The sequence below is a fragment of the Leptonychotes weddellii genome, chromosome 10 (genome assembly GCF_054177405.1).
Source record: "Leptonychotes weddellii isolate Sample4059 chromosome 10, ASM5417740v2, whole genome shotgun sequence".
In the NCBI taxonomy this organism is placed as follows: Eukaryota; Metazoa; Chordata; class Mammalia; order Carnivora; family Phocidae; genus Leptonychotes; species Leptonychotes weddellii.
In genome coordinates this window covers 88,279,772-88,291,207 of record NC_138378.1, presented here as the reverse complement: position 1 = coordinate 88,291,207, position 11,436 = coordinate 88,279,772, and the positions used below count along the sequence as shown (strand labels likewise).

At 47.4% G+C, this 11,436-nt stretch overlaps 1 protein-coding gene across 1 annotated transcript; it reads left to right on the top strand.

The window, feature by feature from the left end:
• Positions 1–806: 806 nt before the first annotated feature.
• On the top strand, positions 807–6,055 carry FABP1 (fatty acid binding protein 1). Its single transcript, XM_006741162.2, has 4 exons — positions 807–928; positions 2,552–2,724; positions 4,387–4,479; positions 5,933–6,055. The coding sequence occupies exons 1-4, from the start codon at positions 862–864 to the stop codon at positions 5,981–5,983; spliced, it is 384 nt and encodes a 127-aa protein (XP_006741225.1). The 5' UTR covers positions 807–861; the 3' UTR covers positions 5,984–6,055.
• Positions 6,056–11,436: the final 5,381 nt, after the last annotated feature.

The following is an 11,436-nucleotide window of genomic DNA, read 5'->3' as shown; positions in this document are numbered from 1 at the left end:
GGTATTTGCAAAGTGCTCTATGAGCCTAGAGGATTTCTAGAGGAGGTGAGCAGGTGGAGAAGGTGAGGGAAGGGCAGAGGGTGCAGTGGGAAAGCATGGCCCCCCTGACATGTTCGGTTGGCCCAGCAGATACTACCTGCTTTCTCTCTCCTACCCCGTCTCTGCCTAATAAAATGCATCTCAATTTCCGCACACCCAGTTTCCATGGTTCCCACCTGCCCTTCACTATGCAGTGCTTTGTCTGACACCTTTAAACGGAGACTGATGTGGATGGTGCAGAGCTTGGAATTATCAAGAGGAATCCCAGAATACAAAATGGTGCTAGGGGCTTATGACATCTTTGTAAAAATTAAGTTTGTGTAATAAGGTTGGAAGAGATCATAAGGTTATGTAAAGAAGGGGAAGTTTTGGGTTTAAAAGGATTCTTTGGTATTTTTCTGTGTGTCTAGATCTAAGTACACACACGTATATGTGCGCACACATACGTATATATGCACACATCTCTAAGCGCACAGGCACATACATACGTGTGTACAAATATGTATGCATACACATAGGCACACACACACATTTAATGGAGGATTGGCGCATTAAAGGCTGTAGGAACTTAGAGCCTTGCACTTGACTGACATCCATTAATGTTTGCTGAATTAGAGCAAACCTCTGCTGTGCCCATCCTGTTTTTTTATCGTTGACCATTGCTCTTAGCAGTTAATGTTTGAACCTGGCCATAAAGGAGTAGACAGCTGCTGACCTATGTCCAACATCCAAAGCGGAAGGAGCCCCCTATAAATCAGCCCACACTGGGCAGCCCAGCCAGCAGGGCTGCAGATCTGCTGTGGAGTGAGACTTGTCGCCACCATGAACTTCTCTGGCAAGTACCAGCTGCAGAGCCAGGAAAACTTTGAGGCCTTCATGAAGGCAGTTGGTGAGTGCTGGGCTGGACACCAAGGCTGGGGGGTCACAGGAATAAGGGTCTGGCCCTGCTGGCGGTGGCTAATCAGAGTCTCGATGCTGGGATGGGAGGAAAGTTTCAGGCTTTGCACAGACCAAAGGCCATGTTATGCATGGGACTTTTTTAGTCATTTGCAGCTTGTGCTATTGCTCCCTGGACAAGGCCATTCCATAGGCAATCTCTGCTGGCACCTCACTGTGTGACCTCCCTCCCTCCCTCATTCATTCATTCATTCATTCTTCTAACAGACGTTGATTCAGGGCCAACCACATGCTGAGCACTGTGCAAGACGGATACCAAGGAGACAGATAACTTGGAAATGAGCCCCATTTCCAAGTTACAGTTTAGAGAGAGAAAAAGAGAAGAGATAAATACAATAAAGTATCCCCTAATGTGTACTGAGCACTGACTCATTACCAGGCACTGTGCTAAGCCCTTAGTATGCAATATCCCAATGAATCCTCACCAAAAAACTCTGAGTTGGGTACTAATATTTTTCCCATTTCACAGTCAAGACAACTGAGACCTAGAAGGGTTAAGTAATCCCAACCAAGGTCACACAGGTAGGAAGCATTTGCATTGGGATTTGAAGTGGATGCTGGTTCCAGAGACCCCACTTTACTCCTCTGTGCCTCCCAGAGTCATGTGCACAAGGATGAGGGGCTCACGGGAGGGCACGGATGGAGGGCTTGCTGGTGATGAAGGTGAGCCTTGGCTGGGCCTTGGCAGATGAGCAAGTGGTCCCTAGGGGACGGGGGAAGGGAGCATGCTCCAGGTAGAAGGAACCCTATGAGGAAAGGGGCAGTGAGACAAAGAAGGGTGCCGGGGTGGGGGGGAAGTGTGGGGAAGACAGCAAAGGCAGAGAGAGGAGGACCTTCAGGGCTAGCCAAGAGCTAGGCTCTCCTCCTGCAAGGTGTCACACCACCTCTGTTCCCTCTGTTCCGAATCCCTTACCTGGGCCACAGGACCTTCTACCCCCACTGCCAATGCACATGGACCTCACTTCATATGACAGTGTAGATGTGCCCTGAAATGTGTAAAGGTCTGTCCCAGGGCAAGGGATTCCCACTGCACCTTCCTTAAGAGCCTTGACAGCAGAGGTCTAGGTGGGGACGGGTGGCCAGAGGCTCGCTGGACACTGTCCTGGCTGGCCCCTATTGTCCTGGCATATTATTCATTGTTCCCCCTCTCACTCTCAGGAGGGACCCGGCTGGAACACAAACTGTGTGGTCACTCTGGGTGTGGAATGAAACACTGACACTCAGAGCAAAGTCTGGTGTGAGATAAGAGAGCGAGCGGGAACCGGGGCGCTCACTATAGGAAAGGTTCTTCAGGACACAGGAGTGTCTTCTTTATAAACCCACTCCCCCTTCCCCCCGGTGAAATAGTGGACTGCCAGGTCAGACGGAGTCAGGCCACTGACCTTTCCTTTCAGAGGTCAAAGCCCATGTTGCTCACAGGACTCAATCCGGGCCTCTGGCCCCTGGGGAGACACAGCACCTCCCTGTCTGACTCCACGCCACAGAGTTTCTCTATGACCGTCACCCTGCAGCTCCCACCTCTGCTCATCTCTGAACCTTAAATGGTTTCCACCAGGTCTGCCTGACGAACTCATCCAGAAGGGGAAGGACATCAAGGGGGTGTCGGAAATTGTGCAGAATGGGAAGCACTTCAAGCTCATCATCACCACGGGGTCCAAAGTGATCCAAAATGAGTTCACCTTGGGGGAAGAGTGTGAGCTGGAGACCATGACTGGGGAGAAGGTCAAGGTAGGAGGTGCCCCCTCATACCACCCTCTGCTTCTGGAACTTTCCCTGGAACCTGGCCCCAGGGCCTGATCCCGCCAGACTCCCACCTCACAGTTCCCACCCCAGATACCTTGTCTGTGACTCCACTTCTGGGGTGGGAGCCAGAGAGACCAAGACAGCCCTAGGGAAGCTCTAGGGAGGCCCTTCCCGTTTTCCTGTGACTGTCTGGGTGCTCTGGCCGGAGAACCTGAGCTCTCTCGTGTGGAGGACGTGGTAGGGACCAGGCACAGGTTCGCCCAGGCCCAGCAGTGGACAAGCAGGAATCCGTGAAACACCCTAAACAGAGCTGTGATGTCATCTTTGAGCCCAAAGTAAACTGGCCTTGCTGAGCCTACAGCTGCTGGTCATGGGGAGAGATTTCCTGGGGGAGGTGCTAACAACACCAAGAACACCAGAATACCAAGGCCCCGGGGCAGGCTCTCAGACCAAGCCTTCAGGGGTCACTGAGCCCCTGGCCTCAGCTACCTTATCTGTAAAATGGGCATAGCCACCCTTCCCTGACTGAAGGGAGTGGGCAGGGCGGCATCACTCTGCTGGGCTGCGGCTCAGGGTGTGCAATGAGAGCTGGGTGTGCACTGTGGAAAAGACCAGAAGATGATGGCAGAGAGATCCGAGGCAGTGCGGTGCCCCTCACTAGAGACTTCGCTTCCTCCCTGGGAAACTCCGCACGCCTAACACAGCCAACACCACAGAGCAGCTGTCTTCATGCCTCCCCCTCCAGACAACTTTGTGCCTTGGCCTCAGCATGTTGGTCTTTTTACCTCTTCTGACGGCCTCTTATGTCTGCCTCTCCACATATGACATTACAGGTCAGAAAATCTGTGATAAACTTTAGGAGGGAAATCGTCTTGATGTGCCCATAGGAAGGGCAGGCCATCTTGGGTTTTACCACAGGCCTTTTCCAATTGTCCATCTTGGAGGCACATTTTTAACCTTGGCCAGGGTCTTCTGTTTCCTGCTGGGTTTCTGCTATCTCTTCCTGGATGCATAAAGTTTGGAAAAGAGACCACAGTAGAAAATATAAATGTGCTGGAAGGAACATATACCAAAGCTTAATAGGTGTTCTCCCAACCGGCCAGTATTTTGAATTTTGCTACTCCTTCTGCCCATCAGTATGGAGAATTGGGATTTTACCAATTTTATCTTAGTGCTTGCATTTGAGACCACTTAGGTGTCCATGCTCATTTCTCATAGTTCACGTACCATAAATTAGAAGTTTGACCAAAGAAGCACTGGCATTTCCTTTGGCTTTTAAAGGCACCTCCTGGGGGCGCCTGGGTGGCTCAGTCGGTTAAGCGACTGCCTTCGGCTCAGGTCATGATCCTGGAGTCCCGGATCGAGTCCCACATCGGGCTCCCTGCTCGGCGGGGAGCCTGCTTCTCCCTCTGACCCTCCTCCCTCTCATGCTCTCTGTCTCTCATTCTCTCTCTCGCAAATAAATAAAAATCTTTAAATAAAATAAAATAAAGGCACCTCCTGTCTTTAGAGCCGGAGGACTGGGGGACGTGAGTGGCTTGGCTGTTGTCTGCCAGGACCCAGGCAGGGAAACCAGTGTCACTGGTGAAGGTCCTGCTGCCTCCCCTGACTTTCCTCACAGCTCATCTCTTCTTCTCTCCCCTGCAGGCAGTGGTCCAGATGGAAGGTGACAATAAACTGGTGACAACTTTCAAAGGCATCAAGTCTGTGACCGAACTCAATGGCGATGTGATCACCAACGTAAGTTGGCACTCTGAGCTGCTGGCTCCCAGTGCTTGAGGGGAAGGGAGAGGTCAAGGGAGAGGTGCAGCTCCCCCGCCACCTTGCCTGTGCTCAGCCTCGGCTACCACTTACTGAGGACCCATGATGTACCAGGCAGTTTACACACATTATCTCCATCTTCCCACAGCCCTGACTTTTCTAAGTGGGGAAACTAAGGCAACAAATAGCCAGGGAATGGCAGGATGAGGGTTGCTCTGAGCGGGGCCTGTCACACAGGGCTGTCATCCACAGTTGTATATGCACAATCCTACACGGAGCCAGCCAATCCCATTATAGATGGTGTGGACTCGTACACTCAGTACCATCTTGAAGCAGATGCTAGTTAACCTCCCCCTCTTCCTTCTCTCCTCATTGCTATCCCCCTTTCTTCATGCATACCCAAATAGGATGGGGTAAGAGAGGTGCTTGTTAGAAGGAGATAGAGGGTCCTGCAGAGCCACCAGCATGACCCACCTTTCTCAGTCTCCACAGGGATGTAGCCATAAGACTTGCTCACAAGGAGAATCATATTCATAGCAATTTTATGGCAGCTTTTAAGAGTGGCACACTCCCGTTGTGCAATCATCCTTGGTGCCTGATAGTCGGCCATGTCCTGTCCCTGATTTGGGGGTGAACAGCACAGTGTCTCTCCTGCAGTTACGTTCCTCTGGATCTTCTTTGCCCCCAGGATGTGCTTTGGGGAGTAATAGAAGGCAGAACACTACCCAAGGGGTCTGTCACACCCCTCCTCATTGAAGTGGGAGAATCCCTCAACTAGGTAGAGTGTGAGGGTCAACAAGGAAACATGCTGTCCCCACCCCTGCCTGCACATTCACAGAACAGCAGGAAGGCACCAGCAGGGTGGAGGGAGAGGAGCCTTTCCTGGACTCAGTCCTGGCCAAAGTCCTTTGATAGGCTTTTTTCCTGCTTTGATACGCTTTTGTTATCTCCCCTAACCTTCCCCTCAGCTGTGAGGGAGGCAGGATGAGGGATTTGATAGATAGGTTGACCTGTCCAAGGTCATCCAGCTAATGAGCTATAGAACCAGGGTTCAAACCTAGATCTTTTCATTCCATTCCATTGCTGCTGAAGCTAAGGGGCTCCTTTGGTACATAGCAGGCACTCAATGAAACTTTGAGAAATTGGATTAGACTGGACTCGTTTGGATGGTCTTGCTCTCACAACCATCGATATAGAAAGGAATTCACTAAAAGGCAGGACAACTCTTCACATGAGGAAGTGAAGTGACAAAGACCTGGCATGGGATTTTAGAAAAGATTGCCCACCCTTTCTCTGATCTTACAAAAAACAGAGAAATCTTTGGGTTGTTTCATATGCTAGCATATTTGGGATGATTTTGTGGCCTTAGTTACCTTTTACGATTCAACATCAGATTAACATTTTGTGTTTTTCTGTTTGTTTTTACTTTCAGACCATGACACTGGGTGACATTGTCTTCAAGAGAATCAGTAAGAGAATTTAAACAAGTCTGCACTGCATATTCTTTTACTGTGTAAAATTAATGTAATAAAGTGAACTTTGTTTTAAAAAAAAATCTTTTCTTCTCAATGGCTTGTCATTGATGGGCTATTGGTATCAATGGGCCCTGATCACCTATATTTTTGTAAATCTTGATGATCTGCTTGTTCTATCCTGCTGGGTCAGGTCTGAAGGGTGATTCTCACCCTGAAAGCAGGCCCCAGGCTGCTCACTCAGGTGATCCTACAAGAAACATGAGATGTGGCTGGATCTGTGAAGCCACCCTGGAATGACCTTTCCCGGTCAGCCATACAGGCAAGGAGCTGGATGCCCCTTTCTCTCTTTTCTATCAATCTCCACTAACAGCTATCTTCTTTAAAAACAGCACTGATCATAATGCTTCCCATGTCATTGCCTAGCACATAAGAGTAAAACTCCTAAACCTTCACGTCTCTCTATCAGGGGTTGGGAAACTTCTTCTGTAAAAAAGCCAGAGAGTAAATATTTTCAGTGTTGTGGGCCATCCACTCTCTGTCACAACTCCCCAGTTCTGCTCTTAGAGCACGAAGCAGCCCCAGGCAATACACCAAAAAATGGGCATGCCTGTGTTCCAACAAAACTTTATTTATGGACACTGACATTTGAATTTCATATTCATTTTCATAAGTCATAAAATAGTATTCTTCTTCTTTTTTTCAACCATTTAAACATAGAATACCATTCTTAGTTCGCACACCGTATAGAAACAGGTGGCAGCCGGATCTGACTCACGCACTGTAGCCTGTCCCGCCCTATCTAGCTGCAACCCTTTCCTATAATATGCATTCCAATCAAGCTAAGCAACCTCTCATTCCCCCCAGCAATTTAACTGCCACCTCCTTCAAGAAGGCTTCCTAAATTGCACCACTGAAAGTGCTCTTTCCCTCTCTCTGGCATTTTATCAGCACCAGTCTATTGGATGAGATTCTTCCTGCCTTGCACTATATATAGTATTTACCATATGTTTTCCCTCCTTCTCCTGTGTGGAGCACGGTCTTGGGAAAAAGGGAGACCATAATTTGGGGAACTAAGTCACTCTTAAGGAAAGAGTTTCAGAGCTTCAGTAAGAACTCAGAGTTGGGAGATACAGGGGAAAAATCCTATAGCACACTACAATATACCATTTACAAAAATAAATTCCAGGGCGCCTGGGTGGCTCAGTTGGTTAAGTGACTGCCTTCGGTTCAGGTCATGATCCTGGAGTCCCTGGATCGAGTCCCGCATCGGGCTTCCTGCTCGGCAGGGAGTCTGCTTCGTCCTCTGACCCTATCCCCTCTCAGGTGTTCTCTGTCTCTCATTCTCTCTCTCTCAAATAAATAAATAAAATCTTAAAAAAAAAAAAAATAAATAAATTCCAGATGAACTAAAGAGCTAAATGAATAAATGTGAAATATGAAAAATAGATACTGTAGATAAACAAGTATATATTGACGTATAGAAGACCTTCTTTAAAAAGATGCAAAAACCTATGAAGGAAAAGATTAATCCATATTACTACCTCAAAAATATAAAGTTTTGCATAAAAAGAGGCACTATAAACACAGTTTCAAAAATAAAAGCAACAAAGTGGGAGAAAATATTTGTGACTTACATAATAGAGGTTAATAGAATATAAAAACCAGTAAGAAGCCCAGCAAGTCAATGGGAACGTGGGGTGAGCACATAATGAGCAGCTCACAGTGTGAAATAGGCTTAGTCTCAAACTAATCAGGGAGGAGGGAGGTAAGATGAGATACCATTTTACAAATCAAACTAGTAAAAAGTAAAAGGATTGGTAACATGGAGTGTTGGCAAGGATGTGAGGAATGGCTCTCCCATCAGTGGTACAGAAGAAAATTGTTACAGTCTGTGTGGAGCGCCATTTAACAATACTCACTAATATTTTCAATGTGAATTCTCTAACACCTAGCAATGCCATTGTTTTATGTCTCCCTAGAGAAGTGTTTAAACTCATACCAAAAAAAAGCATATAAAGGATACAATAGCCAAAAACTGGAAACAAATACCCATGAGTAAGAAAAGGTTAAACTGTGGTACACCATTCTTGGAAATAACGTGTGGTAGAGTAAACGTCCGAGGCAGATCTATTAAGTGCCGTCGTAGGACTCTCTCTGACAAAACTTTAAAAAAACAAAGAAAGTTTCTGAACAGGATCACCTGTACAATATCGTGTAAATTTTGTTAAAATATGAAACAAAATTATCTATTTATATAGATATACATGCATTTATGTGACCGTGGATTGTTGGAACGCCAGATAATAGTCATCACCTTTGGTGTGGGAAGTCAAGAGAACTTTTTGCATTATTTATATTGAATTTTCTGCAAGGAACTAACTGTGTGGAACTCTTTTTTTAAGTGAGCCATGACTTTTTAAAGAAGTAATTGACTCAGTCTGTTAAGTGTCTGCCTTCGGCTCAGGTCATGATCCCAGGGTGCTGGGATCGAGCCCCACATCAAATTCCCTGCTCAGCGGGGAGTCTGCTTCTCCCTCTCCCTTTGCCTCTCCCCCTGCCTCTTCTGTGTTCTCTCTCTCCCACTGTGTCAAATAAATAAATAAAATCTTTAAAAAAAAAAAGTAGATGATTTATAGTAAAAATATTGGGCTTGAGGGGCGCCTGGGTGGCTCAGTTGGTTGAGCGTTGGACTCTTGGTTTTGGCTCACGTTGTGATCTCAGGGTCGTGAGATGGAGCCCCCCCACACCTTGGGCTCCACGCTCAGTGCAGTCTGCTTGAGATTCTCTCTCTCCCTCTGCCTTTGCCTCTCCCCGCCTACCGCTCCCACACATGTGCTCTCTCTCTACATATATATAAAAAAAAAATAGGCTTGAAGACATGGTTCCAGTTAACTAATCCCTGATTTTGGACCATAGTTTTCTCATCTGTAAACTGGGCAACACAATACCTCCTCTTGTGGCTTTGGTAAAGAGCAGATGAAATGATGCACGTGGGGGCGCCTGGGTGGCTCAGTTGGTTAAGTGTCTGCCCTCAGCTCAGGTCATGATCCAGGGTCCTGGGATCAAGCCCAGGATCAGGCTCCCTGCTCAGCGGGGAGTCTGCTTCTCCCTCTCCCTCTGCCTGCCACTCCCCCTGCCTGTGTGTGCATGCACACGTTCTTTCTCTGTCAAATAAATAAAATCTTAAAAAAATGATGCATGTGCCATCCAAACAAGGCATGTCATTACTGCCCCTTGGATTCCTGAGAAAACTGCAGTTGGGTCTGACCTCCAGACCATTAGCAGCAGCTCTGTCATGCCCGGAGAAGCATCTGTGCACAGATGAAAAGGCACGGAGAGGAAAGAGGTTTTCTAGGGCCACACAGCTGATGAGCTACACAGGAGGAGGAATGTAGTAGAAGCAAGGTCTCTTCGACCAAGCCTCTTGGGATCTGACACAATTCCCAAAGCCTCCTCCTAACTGAGATCTTCTCCTGGGAACAAGTCTTGCTTTTGGAGGAGATTGTTTGTGTGTTTATGCCTGAAAAAGAAGTTTAATTTTCTGCTGAATTTGGATTTTGTACAGGTGCCCAGAGAACTTTGGGCCTGAAGTTAGCTTTAAATAAATCGAATAAACAGTTGTTGATGGTATCAGCTATTTTTGCCTTGACCCCTCTCCCCTCCTGCGACTGCCCCCACCTCTCCCCCTGTCCTGTGGGCACCCCAACAACCGAGCACTCTCTGTGCCCATGAGTGCTGATTGATTTGTAAAGAGCCAGTTTTGGCATCTATATTCATGCAAATGTAGACTTTTCCACTTACCTTCTTTTTTAAAAACGGATTCCCACTAGGGTAAAGAAAGTGATTTGGGGGGATGGGGTGTCTAACTTAATCTATATTCGATCTTCAGAGTATATACTTGTTCTCTATATGCTAGAGGCACATTAACCATCCCATGATTTTCTAGGATTTCATGGAGTAAACATGGAGATATAAAATTAAATGTATCTTCTCCACACAACCTGGCCTCATTCAGTCAAATCAGGACGGGGCAGTGCTAAGCTCTGACAATGATCCCCAGGAGACTTGCTGTCTAGGGGGTGGAGATCAACCCCCATAATCCATCATGGCGACAGTATGATCCATGCTGTGATCCTGGTGGGTACAAGCTCCAGACATTTCAGCTGACTCTCAAAAGCATTCAAGGATATTTGCCTGGCCGGGAGGCATGGTAGAGGCATGGTATAAATGGAGACTTGGCAAAAGATGAGGCAGAGGATAGAGAGTCTCTGTTGTGAATATTCTTTTACTCTGGTAAGCAGTCTGGACTCGATCCTGGAGACAGTGGGGGATCAATGAAGAGTTTTTAGCTGCAAGAATAACATGATACTGAATGCAGTGTAGAGGATTATTCTGGCCATGGTGTCAAGGTCCAATGAGAAGAGTCAAGGCTGAATTCAGAGACACCATTAAGAGACTGTGGCAGTGGCCCAGGTGAGAGATGTGGGGGCCTGAACCAAGGCAATGCCTGTGAGATGAGAAGCACATTGGAAAGATATATGTCAGGGATGTATCAGCAGGAAACAAGGCTCACTCAAAAGGGTTCTCCCGATGAGAATTTAATGGAAGCACTATTTACACAGGTGTGGTTTGAGTAAAGGGAGCCCACAAGGAAGGCGAGGCACCCAGGGACGAGCAACCACCGAAAGCCATTACCACCCATAGGCCTGAAGGGACAGTGTGGGGAACTGCATTACTTAAATTCACTGAGCACTGGAGCCATTGGAAAGCCACCCAACAGGAGCTGAACCCTGGATAGGCAGAGAGGGGGCAGGAATGGGGGCTTGCTGTGGGGAATAACATGCCACCTCTCGATCTTTCTGCCTTCCCTTCTTCTATTGGGTCCTCCCATTGGCTGAACAGGAAAGCAGAGATCAGCCTTCTGGGCACAGAACAAGGGGTGGAGCAAGGATGTAAGATAAGTGGAGACAAACTAGCACAATGGGAATTCCTTCAGTCACAAGTGGAAAAAAATACTTACTCTCACTTAGACTAAAATTAAAGGTGGGTCGGGGGAAGAGGCAGTTCACTGACGCAGAACTGGAAAGAGCAGGGGGTTCCAAAGTCTTACAACAATGTTACCAATAGTTCTCTCTTCTATCCAGTCCTTTTTCTCCCTCAATGCTAGCTGTGTTCTCCCAGAACTTTCCAAACAGCAGTGAGTATGACTACCGTCACCTCCAGGGTCACAAACTGAAAGTTGCATTCCTAGAGCAGAGCAGGGACTCTTCCTCCTCCAATTCAGAAGGGTCTGGGCAAGAATCCAATTGTCTAGCTTGGGTCACATACAGTGGTGTGCTGGAATCAGCTAGTACCAGCTCCCAACTCAACATGCAGCTTGGTAGCTTAGACATTGGCCATGGTGAGGGTATTTACATATACCATAAAAATCAGCAAATGTCACAAATCTGGGCTCTTCTTA

What these genes read in the sequence shown, in the direction of transcription:
- FABP1 (XM_006741162.2), top strand. Translation starts at nt 862, where the DNA reads ATGAACTTCTCTGGCAAGTACCAGCTGCAGAGCCAGGAAAACTTTGAG. An exon ending in TGACTGGGGAGAAGGTCAAG is followed by an intron (nt 2,725 to 4,386) that starts GTAGGAGGTGCC and finishes TCTCCCCTGCAG; the next exon opens with GCAGTGGTCCAGATGGAAGG. An exon ending in ATGGCGATGTGATCACCAAC is followed by an intron (nt 4,480 to 5,932) that starts GTAAGTTGGCAC and finishes TTTTACTTTCAG; the next exon opens with ACCATGACACTGGGTGACAT.